General features: G+C 41.5%; 1 protein-coding gene across 1 annotated transcript in view; it reads left to right on the top strand.

Moving 5' to 3' along the window:
- CPPED1 (calcineurin like phosphoesterase domain containing 1) overlaps positions 1 to 15,838 on the top strand; it is a 145,383-nt gene that overhangs the window by 13,114 nt on the left and 116,431 nt on the right. The window contains exon 2 of the mRNA XM_088474230.1: positions 5,393 to 5,611. Coding sequence (XP_088330356.1) covers positions 5,393 to 5,611 — 219 coding nt within the window. The remainder of the gene's footprint in view (positions 1 to 5,392; positions 5,612 to 15,838) is intronic.

The raw sequence follows: 15,838 nt of genomic DNA, 5'->3' as shown, positions 1-15,838 counted from the left end.
CTCTCTCATTTCACTCATCCCCATCTCTCTCATTTCACTCATCCCCATCTCTCTCATTTCACTCATCCCCATCTCTCTCATTTCACTCATCCCCATCTCTCTCATTTCACTCATCCCCATCTCTCTCATTTCACTCATCCCCATCTCATCTGTCTCTCTATCACCCTCCTCTCTCTTCTCTCACTAATTTCTCTCTCCCCCTCACTTTATCTTTCCCTCTCTCTCCTTTAAAAGATAAATACATTTTAAAAAGCTATGAAATACCATAGACCAAAAACCTTACGGTTTCACATGTCCCATTAAGGCTGCTTAGACATGATCTGAAATTTCACAAAACCTATTGATTTTCATGCACTCCAAACTCCAAAAAGCGATGAAATTACAATCCTTAAGGCTGATGCCTTAATGGATGTGTTCCTTGTGTAATACAGATATGATATGCCATGACACCATGTGGTTAACTGCAGATTCAGCACTCTCACCGAGTGAGATTGCTGTCACAAAATGGTGGAGCTGCTAATTCACAGAATTGTGTGCTCATTGGAATACACACATGCAGTCCATGCAACTGAGGTCTGAGCAGTTATGTGGCTCCCACATCCCACTCAGTGCCCACAATCTTCCCATTCAGTCACCACAAAAATGTCACTGTGTTCCAACATCCTTCTCACTCCATACATCAATCTCATTCATTATACACATTCAGCTTCCCAATTGCTAAAACTATCATACTCTGTCTATACATGTACACTATCTTTGCCTCCATGCTGCTATAAAGTCCCCAATCCCTACAGCTGTGTGTTCTCCCAACTGTGCTAGTCTGCATTCTCTCATCCACACCAATATGTCTTTCCCCATGTGCACCGCTCTGTCTTCCTGCATCCGTGCCACTGTTTCTTTCCATCTGCACCATTGCCTTGCCCCCAGCCACGTCACTCTGTCTTCCCCTCATCTCTGCCACTGTCTTTCTTCCTCCAACTGCACCACTCTGTCCCCCGCAACTGTGCCACTGTCTTTCCCCTCCCACCCGCACCATTCTGTCTTCCCCAATCCCTACTGTTGTGTGGTCTCCCATTGTACAAGTCTGTATGTCTCATCCACACCAATCTGGCTTTACCCATCTGCGCTCTGTCTTCCCGCATCCATGCCACTCTGTACCCCCATGTTGCAACTGTGCCACTGTCTCCCCCCATGTACACTGTTTTCCACCAATCTGCATCACTTTGGCTCGCCCCCATCTGTACTGCCTAATCTTCCCCTCTACACACCATTCTGTCTGCTGCATCCACACCACTCTGTCTTCTTCCCCCACAGTGGCGTAAGTTCATCCCAGACGCCCGGAGGCAACTTTTAATTTGGCACATCCCCTAAAAAAATGGGAAAATATTTATTGTGCATATCTATCTATTACATATGCACAAAAACAGTAATATAAAATAGCCTTAAGTGTTGTGCATATTAGTGTTCACTCTAGCTCCGGCGGCAGGCAGGGCGCCCGAGCTAGAGAGGGCAACCTTGCGCGCGCCCAAAAAGGGGGCGTGGTCATGAAAAGGGGGCGTCTATAAGACGCATCCCCTTTTCGTCATACTTGGGGGCGCGCCCGGCGCTTACGGACATGCCGGGCAGCCCCCAAGCGCTGCAGAAAGGGAGAATAGATGCCGGGCGCATGCGCCCGGCGTCTATTCTCCGGCGGTGACCGGGTAACCGCATGTTTCTCCACCCGCGGGACACTGCGTCCCGCGGGTGAGAACGGCACCCGCAGGCTGTGAGGGCAGGGCGCTTTTTGTCCTCCTCCTGGAGGGCAGGGTGCTTTTTGCCCTCCAGAAGGAGGGCAGGGCGCCGCACCCCGCTAAGACAGCCTAGCGGGAACGCTACATATATTGTGGGCAATGGAGTGCTGGCACCCGACGGCAGGCGCCTCCATTGTCTCCCTGTTCCCCCATCTACCATACTCTTATCCCATCTGCGCAGCTGTATGTTCTGCTCAGACCTCAGTTGCATAGACTGCATGTGTGTATTCCAATGAGCACACAATTCTGTGAATTAGCAGCTCCACCATTTTGTGAGCAATCTCACTTTGAGAGTGCTGAATCTGCACTTAACCACATGGTGTCATGTATGTATTGCGCAAGGAACACGTCCATTAATGCAACAGCCTTAATGATCGTAATTTCATCTCTTTTTGGAGTTTGAGTGGCAGAAATGGGACGTGTGAAACCGTAAGGTTTTTTGTGTATGGAATTCTATACTATATGTGATACACTTGCCATATTATAATAATTAATAGCAGTGAGGGAAGGGATGTCAACTTGCTATCCATTAGGAGCATTTAAACACTTTGCAGCATGGGACCATTTGGCGCGCCACAGATTATGTGACTAAACCGAACCACTCCACTTCTAAAACCCGCACTTTAGTAAATATATCCCTTAGAGAGATCCAAAAAAGTGAATATGGTGAGAAAATTCCCAGCAGTATGGAGAACATAATCTAGGAATGCTCTTGGAGAAACTTGCCAGTTATGACCACTGCTTGGCTGCCACATTACCCCTCCTGGAACCTATATTTTAGTTGGTCTGTCCACACTCTTATTCTACCAAAATAGTGATACTCAGGGATATATTTACTAAAGTGAGAGTTTTTATAAGTGGAGATGTTGCCCATAGCAACCAATCAGATTCTACTTAACATTTAACTAGCACCTTCTAGAAGATAATAGCTATAATCTGATTGGTTGCTATGGGCAACAACTCCACTTCTAAAAACTCACTTTAGTAAATTTACCCCTCTGAGCGGGTGTGGTATAAAATGTAGATATGAATGGAATGTCAAGATGGCAAATGTCGACATTCCCAATGTGGACATTGTGGGGGCGATTCAATTGGGGTTTTTTTGGGCGCCCATTAATTATCACGCCTGTTGCGCCCAATTAAACCTTAGACCCATGTAAAATAGCCAAACCCGTCTAAAGTTCTGGATAGTGTGCTCAAACTACTATCCCAAACCTGGACTTATCGCACATTTCTGCTCGCCACATCAGGAGTGCACGAGCAGAAATGTGTGCTTGGCCTGTTCGCGCCCAAACAGAGCAACAATTGGGCATCTGTTAGTAGCAGCCACGGGCACTAACAATTAATTCCCCCCTGTGAATGACGACATTTCGACAATGCGTTTTTTCCATTGACTTGTCAACTAACCCTAACCCTACGTCTATCGAAATTCACAATGTTGACATTTTGTCACTGTCGAACAGTGTGAATGTTGACATTCAGACCATGTCAACATTCTGAATGTCGGCTTGCTGAACGTATGTCGTCTGAGAACTGTCAATCCTTCTCTTTGTGACTCCATGAACTGGAGCTGTGGCGGAGAAGCTGCTGATTGAGTAGTCACCGGTAGTAGTCGACAACTTCAGAAGACCTTTTGACGCCTTTCTAAAATTACCTAAAACTGCCTCTGGGGTAAGATACCTTGGCACATATTTTTTCTGCTGGGTATGTTGTGTATTTGTCCAGTTGTTCATTGCTTCAGTCCACCATTAGAAATACAATATATACTGATATAAAAGCTGCACGATCTCTCAGACCCTGGTAGACAATTACGTTTCTGTTGTTGCTAGGATTTAAAGCACCCTGCTAATTTAACATTTAATTGCTTAACTAGCTACTAAATTTAGGCCATTGTGACTTCTTGGATGAAAAATGTGCTAGATTTAGCTTCCGTTCTGGTAACAACTGAACCTCAAACCCTGATTTGCACTTGGCTATATTTGCTGCAGAGCATTTTAATCTGCTAGAGACAGTCATGCCTGAAAAATACACAGTGGACCATATTTATGAAGCTCACTGGATGTGTAATGGCTTTACACTGAGGCAAGAACATGGTGTACCAAGCAGCATAACAAGTTGCACACGTACTCTCTGCGAAAACCTCCGTAATTGTGTCTATATATGTGGACTTGGGGAAAAATCCGAAGAATTGTTATGAAAGTGAAAGATTTTCTATAAAAAAATGAAATCTCTTTCCACTTTAGTTTCACCTCTTCCATTAAATTAAACCTTTCCATTTTTCTGGATATTGGGAGCTTTATTACATCACATTTGTGCAAATTGGGCAAAGACGACATGTAATCTTTGCCATCTCAGTGCTGCTGTAAATATCAGATCCTTTTGTGGAGTAGAAATGGCGGTGCCTGTGCCCCACTCCACAAAAATGTATCCTTTCCACCCTTTTATTTCAGTGTGATCCTCAAATTAAATCTTTTTGTTCAACCAAGCATGCATGTTAACGAAAGACATTTCATTGAATGGGTGTTGTATATTTTGTCAACATTCTTTGCGGGGGATTCAATTGTTTTTTCAGGTCCGATCCCCCATCTAAAATGACGGGAGATCAGGGAGCAATATTCAATGGTTTTGGGCGGCCATAACTTTTCATGCATGACGCGCCCAAATAGACCAGGTTTAGCCATCTAAAGTCCTGGTTAGTGTACTCAAACAGCAGTTTGTGTGCCCAAAACCAGGGCTTTTCACCAATTTCTGCCAGCCACCTCATGAGGATGCAAGCTGAAATCATGCTATCGCGCCCGTCAGCAGGAACAATTGAATAGCTGCCGTTTGGCGCGTAATACTGCTGCGGGCGGCAAAAATAATTATATTCCGCCATGAGGATGTCAACATGGCTTAAATGTCAACAATGTATTTTTAAGTGTCGACAATTTAACCATGTCTGTTTTCTACTATTGACGTTATAAATGTTGACATTTTGATCGCCGACTTTATAACTGCATATATGCTGCATCTAGGGTCAGGTCTGAGACATATTAAGAAAATTTAAAATCATCTAAGAATTTTTAATGTGATGGAATATTTTAGTGATGGAATATTCATAGTTTAAAATGAATCTGAGGAACATTTTTCCATGAACTTATGCCAAGTTAAAATTGTGCCATCTAAGAAAATTACTAGAGCTACACAAAGCTGAACAATTTTATTCGCAATGGCAATTTACCAAGAAGTGTAATGGGTTTCCCAGAATGCACAGCAACTCGCCCTCCCAGGGACACACATAGTACATAGCTACATTTGTTTTTCAGTGTGTCACGGTACCTTTTTCAGTGAACGGGTCATTTGCATTGCAGAAAAAAACCCATAAGCCACTAAATGCCCCAGGAATTGATTCACTTTGTTAAATAGAAAGGTCAGCAGCTTCGATATTTCCACAGTTATGAAACTCAAGCTTTTTAGAAAATGTATTTACATATTTGGCTTTTTAGTTAATATTGATATGTAAAAGACTGTTTTTAGCAATATTCCAGATCAATTGTATATACACTATACAACAGGGAACACTAATCTAATTTGTTTTTTTGTTTGTTTGTTTGTTTTTTGAGATGTGGAATCAGAATGGAAAGAGCCCTTTTATTTCATCCAAGGGGCAGACCCACAGTTCGGCCTCATGAAATCCTGGGCAATTGGTGACAGCGACTTTGGGGGAGATGAATGGGGTGAGGAGATCAGATTAACAGAAGAGACGGTGGATGCCATTAATAAACTGTGTCCCAAGCCAAAATTCTTCGTGCTGTGCGGAGACCTCGTTCATGCTATGCCAGGTAGGCATCAATCTGTAGATCAGCGTGTAACTTGGAAACTAGTAACTACAGAAATTAGAAATTTAGAGAATGATCAATACTTTTTGATAAGAAAATTAAATAAAAACAAGAGTGTTTGATAGAAGTAGAATGTGTTTTAAGGTCAAGGGATGGTAGGGATAGTAATCATGTCCAGCACCACTTGAGAATTTGTTACATACAGATGTGTCCTTTTACATCTTTGCTGCAGTTGCTCTAAAAAGCCCAGTGTGCAAGGTCCTGTGAGACTCTGCTAGCGCCGGGTGTATTTATTGTGTCATTTTTCAACAAAATGCGTCTAAGCCACAATAGGACGCGTCAGCCAACTGTGCTGATTAATTTGATATGTGACACTTGTATCTCTGAATCTGTATACGATGTGTTATAATGTAGCTGTCACAGCTTTTTTCATTCCATGTTCCGTTGTGATTCATGTACAAACTCAGATGCACACTCTGCTGGTGCATCCTAGAGGCTCCCGACCAAATCTGGAGGGTAGGCAAGTATGTTAAAACCACCTCAGCATCTTGATGTTCTGATCTTATCTGCATCAGACTCTGAAGACACTTGCCATCAGAGGGCTCTATTTCATGCCATACAACCATGTTTTTCAATTAAAACCGTTTAATTTGAAATGCTTATGTGATCAGAATTCAATCCTATAATAAATCTGGGTGAACATGGTTTGTTGGAATTCATTCATATAACTTTGTTTTATTTGGGGCACCATTTTAGCTAATAAAGAACATTTTGAAGTGGAACTATACCCCATTTATACATTTTCACAGGTAACTTGAGAGGGACCTGCCAAGCTTTGTGCAAGGTATAAAATATTTACAAAGCCCTATGGGGCAGTGCCAATTTTTAAGGGGCGATTCAGTTCTCGGTGAGTTGCCATTTCTCCAGCAACTTACAGATTTTCCTCTCTACATGTTATAATGGTGCTCAGGAAAATCTTTTCAATATTTCTGTACCGTAATTCTGAATTGATTTGCCCTCTAAGTCTACGAATTGTCTGCTTCTGCTTTATATAGGCTATAGGTGCACTTAATAAGGACACATAGGACTCATCATTAAAGTTTTTACTGAACATAAGGGGATCTAGAGAAGTTTGATGTCAATTTATAGATCATGTGTGTCTCCCTAAGAGATGTGAGTGACAAAAAGCTGTTCCTAATGAGGAGATTGAGAGTCATCAAAGAAGCCTCAGTCTTCAACCTGAATGATTGACATCTGCTGAAACCTCAGCCGTCTTTAAATCATAGTCTCTGTAATACTTAGCAGCGTTAATCTATAAAAAGTGTCACAACGCACACAATAACATAACTCTCTCCCTGGAGAACATACAACTGTGTAATTAAGCCCCAAGTAATTACACCATACATCAGGGCTAGCAGTGCAATCAACTTGATATTAGAATATTTATAGGTTGATTGACGTACATCTTAAAATAGACTTTGATCAAAAGCTGAAAACTTTACTGTTTGTGAATATTTATTTATTAGAATATTACTGTCACTGCTATATTAGCTAGTATATTAGCTAGTAAAATTTGCATTATACCATCAATATTTAGGGGGGTATCCAAATAGCCCGGAACATTGTTTGGAAGCTAATTGACCCCCACGATAGTTGAAAAACGGGGATTTTTTGCCGATTTTCGGTCGAAATAACAGGATAGTTCTCACGAAGACACATAGGTCAGTGAGCTTATCGTGGCACCTATCTGTTTTCGCCTTTTCTCAGGTGAAAAAACGGCAGTTATCGTGGATTCTTTTTCGGGACACATTAGGTCCCGAAAAAAAACCCCTTATAAGTGCTGGCGTCAGGCCGACTTCGGGGCTAATTGAATAGCCGCGGGCGAGGTAATTAGCCGCAGTAATTTACCGCGGCTAATTGGATACCCCCCTTACTGTGGAAATTAAGAGACTAGTGCATTGGGAAATCTAACAAGGCCATTCTGGTTTTTCTGTCATAAAACATCAGCCTCTGTTCTCTGCAATGTGTTCCAGAATGGTCGCAGAGATATTCTGCTGTGAGGTGTCTACGCCAGTGGTTCCCATACTTTTTTGAATCGCGGCGCCTTAGAGTATCAACATTGTTTTCATGGCACCCCTAAGCCAAAAGTTTGCTATTGAGAAAGTCAGGGAAAAAAAATGATTAAGTAAATTGGTGCTTATCTGTCATCCTTAAGTTCAGTTATACGGTGTTGGATAGGTTTGTCCACATATTTGACTCTAAATAATTTGATTTGGTGCCAGACCACCAACCTGAGGCCCCCCTGCAAGTGTCCCAAGGTACTGTAGGGTGCCACGGTACACAGTTTGGGAACCACTGGTCTGCACTCATTTTTCTTCCCACCCCATAAAGGTGCACTGGAAAATAAGCGAAGATTACTTATCATAATAAGTGACAATGGGGCAAATGTATGAAGCTCTGGGAAGTGATAAAGTGGAGAGTGATAAATGACCAACCAATCAGCGCCTAACTGTCATTTTTCAAACAAAGCCTGTAACCTGACAGTTGGTAGATGAGTGGTTGGTCGTTTATCACTCTCCACTTTATCACTTCCCAGAGCTTCATACATCTGCCACAATGTGCGCAGCCAGACATCGCAGTGTAGAATTGAATTAGTTGATAGGCTGCATCCTCATGAATACTGTTTACACTTAAGGACCAAATTACAGTATGCTCTGTTATAATTAAAAAAAAATTACACTTTACTATGAGATTTTTTTTTAAATAACTACACAACTGAAAAAAATCCTGTGTCCAATGTTTTAAAGATGTCGTGATGTAAAATAACATTGTGAAAAGTGAAAGTGAAAATACACTGTGGTTAAGGAAATTAGAAAATAGTTGTTTTTTCTTTTTTTCTTCCAGTAGAGTGGCAATATAAAATGTAAGAGATTAGAAAATACCTGTGATCTCATTTGATGGAATCCTGACACTTAATTGCCTGAAGTTACAGGGATTCCTCTGTAGTTGCTCTACAGACCCTGCAGTAATGGAGATCAGGATACATAGAAGGGGCATTCCACATACCAAAGACTGTGTGCCAGGAAAGGCGAGGAAAAACCTAACAGATTCAACTTAGATAATTGGTGAGACAGAAAATGTACAGTACTGTGCAAAAGTTTTTGGCAGGTGTGGAAAAAATTCTGCAAAGTAAGAATGCTTCAAAAAAATAGAGGTGTTAATAGTTTATTTTTATCAATTAACAAAATGCAAAGCGAATGAACAGAAGAGAAATCTAAATCAAAACAATATTTGGTGTGACCACCCTTTGCCTTCAAAACAGCATCAATTCTGCTAGGTACACTTACACACAGTTTTTGAAGGAACTCAGCAGGCTGGTTGTTCCAAACATGTTTGAGAGCTAACCACAGATCTTCTGTGTATGTACTGTAGGCTTGCTCATATCCTTCTGTCTCTTCATGTAATCCCAGACAGACTCGATGATGTTGAGATCAGGGCTTTGTGGGGGCCATATTATCACTTCCAGGACTCCTTGTTCTTCTTTACGCTGAAGATGGTTCTTAATGACATTGGCTGTATGTTTGGGGTCGTTGTCCTGCGGCAGAATAAGTTTGGAGCCAATCAGACGCCTCCCTGATTGTATTGCATGATGGATAAGTTCCTGTCTGTATTTCTCAGCATTGAGAACACCATTAATCCTGACCAAATCCTCAACTCCATTTGCTGAAATGCAGCCCCAAACTTGCAAGGAACCTCTACCATGCTTCACTGTTGCCTGCAGACTCTCATTATTGTACCGCTCTCCAGCCCTTCTGTTACAGCCAAATATGTCCATTTGTTTACTCATCAGTCCATACAGTAGCACCTGCTTCCATTTGTTTGCACCCCAGTTCCTATGTTTTCGTGCATAGTTGAGTCACTTGGCCTTGTTTCCACGTCAAAGGTATGGCTTTTTGGCTGCAATTCTTCCATAAAGACCATTTCTGGCCAGACTTCTTTGAACAGTAGATGGGGTGTACCTGGGTCCCGCAGGATTCTGCTAGTCCTGAGGTGATGGCACTGCTGGACATCTTCCAATTTTGAAAGGAAGTAAGCATGGTGAAGTTTCCTTGGCCGACCACGGCGTCTACAGTCTTCAATGTTGCCCGTTTCTTTGTGCTTCTTCAAAAGAGCTCGAACAGCACATTTTGAAACCCCAGTCTACTTTGAAATCTTTGCCTGGGAGAGACCTTGCTGATGCAGTATAACTCCCTTGTGTTTTGTTGCTGTGCTCAGTCTTGCCATGGTGTATAACCTGTGACATGAAACTGTTTTTCACAACCTCATCTTTGTAGCAGAGTTTGGTTGTTCCTTGCCATGTTTTAAGCCTCCTATACAGCTGTTTCTGTTTCAGTTAGTGACTGTGTATCAACCTACATATGGAAATGATGATCATTATCACCTGTTTGGTATGATTGGCTATTCATACATCTTACTATAATCCCTTACTGTGTGCAAGTGTACCTAGAAGAATTGATGCTGTTTTGAAGGCAAACGGTGGTCGCACCAAATATTGATTTGATTTAGATTTCTCTTCTGTTTATTCACTTTGCCTTTTGTTAATTGATAAAAATAAACTATTAACACTTCTATTTTTGAAAGCATTCTAAAGGTGCCTACACACTAGACGACTCGCATACCATTTAGAAAGAATTATCCTATACAGAGGGGTATTCAATATGAAACGTTAACTTCACTGTCGAAGTTAACGTTTCATATCGGAGCTTTTTCCTGCTTTAAAGTCTGGTGCGCGCTCCCGCTTATCCCTGTATTCAATATAAAATTAACGAAAACGGGAAACTCCGAAGTTGGATTTGCGTAAAGTTACGAATTTTTCCTTAAAATAATTGTAAGACCCCCCCTAAAGTTGTAAAAACATGGGGGAACACTATGGGTACCCCCGTTTTAGCCTTTAATTGAAAGTCGGGGATTTAAATAGCCGCAGCAGGTGTTTTTTTCCCGACATTGAAGAAGTGATGCAGAAGAGCACTTAGGTTATTTTTTTCGTTTTTTTAAGTGGTCCCATCAAATTTGGGGTACATGAAAATGGGTACTAGCATATTTTGATGTCCCTAAAGTAAGTTTTTAAAAATTCTGCATTTGTGCACCTGCCGCTATAATTCTATTCTAGAAAACACCTGCCGCATACTTGCAGAATAGCCCTGAACCTATTTCTCTATTGTTAAACAATTTTTTCCCATTTTTTTTTTTTCACCCCAATTTTTAATTTAACTTTTTGGGGTGTCCCTATTTTTTTTTTAAACTTTTTTTGACACCGTTCTTTTTTAAATGTCATTCCCAGGGGTGCAGGCTATTTTTTTTAAAGCCTGCACCCCTAAATCCCAATTCTGCACTTTTTTTCGACACCTATTCAATGGTGAAAAGTTATCCCTGTTTTTTATCAAAGACTTTTCAAAACTGCGATACGTCTTTGAAATTGAATATGGTGTAAAAGTAAAACCTGCGATAATGACGTCATACCTCCAATATTAGGAAAAGGCGAAAGGCGAAATATTGGATATGCTTGTACAGGTTGAGTCTCCCATATCCAAATATTCCGAAATACGGAATATTCCGAATTACGGAATATTTTTAGTATGACCGAGAAAGTGAAACCTTTGCTTTCTGATGGTTCAATGTACACAAACTTTTTTTAAAGCACAAAATAATTAAAATACAGTATACAATAGCCTTCAGACTGTGTGTATAGGGTGTATATGAAACATAAATGAATTTCATGTATGTACAGAAACTTTTTTTGATGCTCAAAATTGTTTTAAATATTGTATTAATTGACCTGCAGGCTATGTGTATTAGGTGTATATATCACATAAATGAATTCTATGTTTAGATTTGGGTCCCATACCCAAGATATTTCATTATAGTATGCAAATATTCCAAAATACGGAATATTCCGATATCCAAAATACCCCTGGTCCCAAGCATTTTGGATATGGGAGACTCAACCTGTTATAGTAAATGATAATATATAACAATCCTAATAATCTATATGTACAAGCTATGTCCAGTAACCGGCGTCTGATATCATCATAACCCTTGATTATTAATACATAATCCTTTTTTTTCAGATAGTACTTTGCATCATTAGTTTAATATCTATAATAGCATGGTTTATAGTATTAATACCTGGATGTAAGTTACCAAGCTTAGTATACCAAACAAATTGCAATCAACACCAATTTCCTCATTTGTTGATCCTCTGTTCCTCAAAATTGTAAATTAACCCCAGATTGTTGTAGCCCCGGACCCTGCGTATACAATTTTTCCCACAATGCACACACATGGGGTAGTTGACAAATATATATACACACAGATGTATAACTGAAGGGAAAGATAACCCCTCAAATGACAGAAGATTATGTCTATATATTAGCCAGACCAATTCTGGCTCGTTCACCCATGAGACAGGAGACACAGGTGTCACAGGAGGAGCAGATTTATTCAACAACATGGGGAAATGTATGCAATGTCTGTGCGGAGTAACCGCAATTTGAACAGAGGAAGCATACTAATAAATGACAGAGAGAAGCCTGTGTATTATCTATTGGTATAACCGCAATTGCTCCAGAGGTGTATCGGAAGCCAGGGGGTCAGCTGGGAAAAGCTGATACTCACATATCCATTGCAGTGTCACCGCGAGGTATAACAGGGCTATACAGGCGCCGGCCGGGAGATCAGCTAGACATTATGATTATGATGTTACATGCAGATGTGCAATAATTCTACATTAAAAACTACTACTCTGCGTTCTTAAGAGGTGCCTGTGATTTAATAGGTGATTAAGCATGTCAGGAGAATTCCTCCCCAGGGCAATAGGGGATTCCCGATGATGCACGGGGTAAACAGGAACTGTCTCCTTGACAACCCTTCCTTACTCCTCCCACCTCGCGATTGTAAGCGAGGGGAGGAGGTTATAGTAATATGCAGCCTATAAAGGCGCAGCAATCAGATAGCTCTTACACCTGGCCCCCTGTTGGAGAAAGCCTGCACGGCGAAGCGCGCGTCACAGGACACGTGAGTATCAGCAATGTCTAGCTGATCTCCCGGCCGGCGCCTGTATAGCCCTGTTATACCTCGCGGTGACACTGCAATGGATGTGTGAGTATCAGCTGTTCCCAGCTGACCCCCTGGTTTCCGATACACCTCTGGAGCAATTGCGGTTATACCAATAGATAATACACACGCTTCCCTCTGTCATTTATTAGTATGCTTCCTCTGTTCAAATTTTGGTTACTCCGCACAGACATTGCATACATTTCCCCATGTTGTTGAATAAATCTGCTCCTCCTGTGACACCTGTGTCTCCTGTCTCATGGGTGAACGAGCCAGAATTGGTCTGGCTAATATATAGACATAATCTTCTGTCATTTGAGGGGTTATCTTTCCCTTCAGTTATACATCTGTGTGTATATATATTTGTCAACTACCCCTTGTGTGTGCATTGTGGGAAAAATTGTATATGCAGGGTCCGGGGCCACAACAATCTGGGGTTAATTTACAATTTTAAGTAACATAGGATCAGCAAATGAGGAAATTGGTGTTGATTGCAATTTGTTTGGTATACTAAGCTTGGTAACTACATCCAGGTATTAATACTATAAACCATGCTATTATAGATATTAAACTAATGATGCAAAGTACTATCTGAAAAAAAAAGGATTATGTATTAATAATCAAAGGTTATGATATCAGACGCCGGTTACTGGACATAGCTTGTACATATAGATTATTAGGATTGTTATATATTATCATTTACTATTACAAACATATCCAATATTTCGCCTTTCCCTTTCACTACTAACAGGGCATGAGATATACCCAGAAATAGAAGGGTGATTATATTTCTGCACAAACTGCGGTCACATTTTGGTCTATTTAAACCGCAGCGCAGATATCCTTTATCAATTTTCAATCTTACTTTGCTACAGTTATATATGGTATACAATACTGTGGTGCTGAGTATTTTATAATGTGTGTGTTGTGGTCTGTGTTTTTTGTCTGTTGTTCGCTTTTAATTTTATTATGCACTTAAAAAAGACTATGTTTTAACTTAATTTGAGATACCTTCATCAAGAGTGCCCCCACAAAGGAGTGTCTTTCTGTTATCCTACTATATAGGATAATTCTTTCTAAATGTATACTGTTTACTCTAGGGGAGCACCACCAACCGTGTTATGAGATAGGGAGATCTTTTTCTTTCTTTTTTCTCCCTTTAACTAATGAATGTTAGATGTTGGTTTTCTGAATCTTATTGACATTATGATATCCTGTGCGGAGTCCTCTCTGTATCTTTTGTGTGACTCGCATACCATGCAAAGTTGTTAACAATTTCCCTTGATATCCCCGGCACTCCTGGGCATACGATATCGTGCATGAAACTGTGCAATCTGACCAACGACCTTAATCTCGTTAACGAGATGGCCAGATGCTACTGCATGTAAGGTAAGATCTGAGGATACGTCAAACGACCCACAGTACCGCTTATCGTTCGTGGACACAACACGATTTGTCGTTCCGATGCATCAAAATCGGCCGAAAAATTGTCTGTGTAGGCACCTTTACTTTGCAGCATTTTGTCCACACCTGCCTAAAACTTTTGCACATTACTGTATTTTTATATGTTGATTGGTAAGAAGTCCATTTACATACACATAAAATATGAGAAATAACCCATGATAATAAAAAAACAAAGAAAGCTTATACTTCATTTCACCAATAGTTATGTCTGTTATGTTCCAGGTTCAGGATAATTAAATTATAAATATATTAGAAGTCATAGTTCATAGCTGATAGCACAAATCAGCGTTTAAGTGTTTATTCTTGATTAATTTTCATCTGTTATGAAGTTTGTTCTGTCCCTTAGAGCTGGGGTCAGCAATAAGTGGCCCTCCAGCTGCTGTTGAACTAAACAACCTAGCATGCCTTGCAACAGTTTTATCATGGCCAAATAGCAAAACTATGGCAGGGTGTGCTGGAATATATAGCTGGGATGCCACCTATTGCCCACTCCTGCCCTGGAGTAAGCAGACATTGCTTAAGATTGGTGCTCCTATATCTTGGCTTAATGACAGTTTAATAACCAGGGATTGTTTTTGAAGCATGTATCATCAAACTTTTTTATTAGTGTGTCTGGATCCTCCTGATCCAACCCCCATTAGAATAGACCACAGGTTCTCAAACTCTGTCCTTAGGACCCCAAACACTGCATGTTTTCCAGGTCTCCTCACAGAATTACAAGTGAAATAATTAGCTTCACCTGTGGATCTTTTAAAATGTGTCAGTGAATAATGAATACACCTGTGCTCCTGCTGGTGATCTGTAAAATGTGAACTGTGTGGGGTCCTGAGGACAGAGTTTGAGAACCACTGGAATAGACAGCTTTGTCTGCTATATAAACAGCCTCGTCCCCAGCTAGCCACAGTAGTGTACATTTCTTCTTGAACTTGAGCCAGTGTCTTGACAACCGTCCCTGCAGACAGCGAGTATGTAATGCTCAGCCCTGACTGTCGGCGCCGAGAGAAGGGCTGTGGCAGCTGGGACCACTGTCCACTGTGTGTGCGGACAGGGACAAGAGGAGAATCTGGGTAGACTGGGCATCTCCATTGACAGATCCCCTCCCTCCGATTTCTCATCTTGTCGCTGCTGTAGTTGCCGCCGGCATCAGCAGCCTGATGGTGGCCAGAGCCCGCTGTACAGTGGTCAGACGGCTGGTGCGCTAATCCTAGCAATGGCTTGCTACATGCCCAGTGCCTCCTCCCTGCTCGTGCGTGCGGTGCTGCGAGAATACTTCCAGGCCTATGAGGACGTGCTGGAGAGATACAAAGGTACCGGCTAATGGCGGCGGGGAAAAGGGCACCTGAAATAGCCACGGCCAGCAGCAAGTGTCAGTTACTGCAGATAAATCAGCAGCAGCGTATGTGGGCACACACACACATGCCAAGGCACTACTGCATACCATGGCTCTGTCTCATGTGAGTCCACTGCCTTGTGTGCTGCCTTCCAGCGGTCTATGGAGCGGCTCCAATCAGTCTTTAGGGGCGGGTTACAGAAAAGGTAGAAATGCTGTCAAACCCCGAAAATACGAGTTTGACCGCATTTGTCATATGCACCAAGCCCCGGAATGCGATGCCCTGTGGGGCTTGGTGGCGGTGGTAATGCCATCTTCATGAT

Source organism: Taudactylus pleione, unplaced genomic scaffold (assembly GCF_031769625.1).
Source record: "Taudactylus pleione unplaced genomic scaffold, aTauple2 ptg000149l, whole genome shotgun sequence".
In the NCBI taxonomy this organism is placed as follows: Eukaryota; Metazoa; Chordata; class Amphibia; order Anura; family Myobatrachidae; genus Taudactylus; species Taudactylus pleione.
Note: the sequence above shows the minus strand (reverse complement) of the source record. Positions and strands in the feature narration are given on the sequence as shown.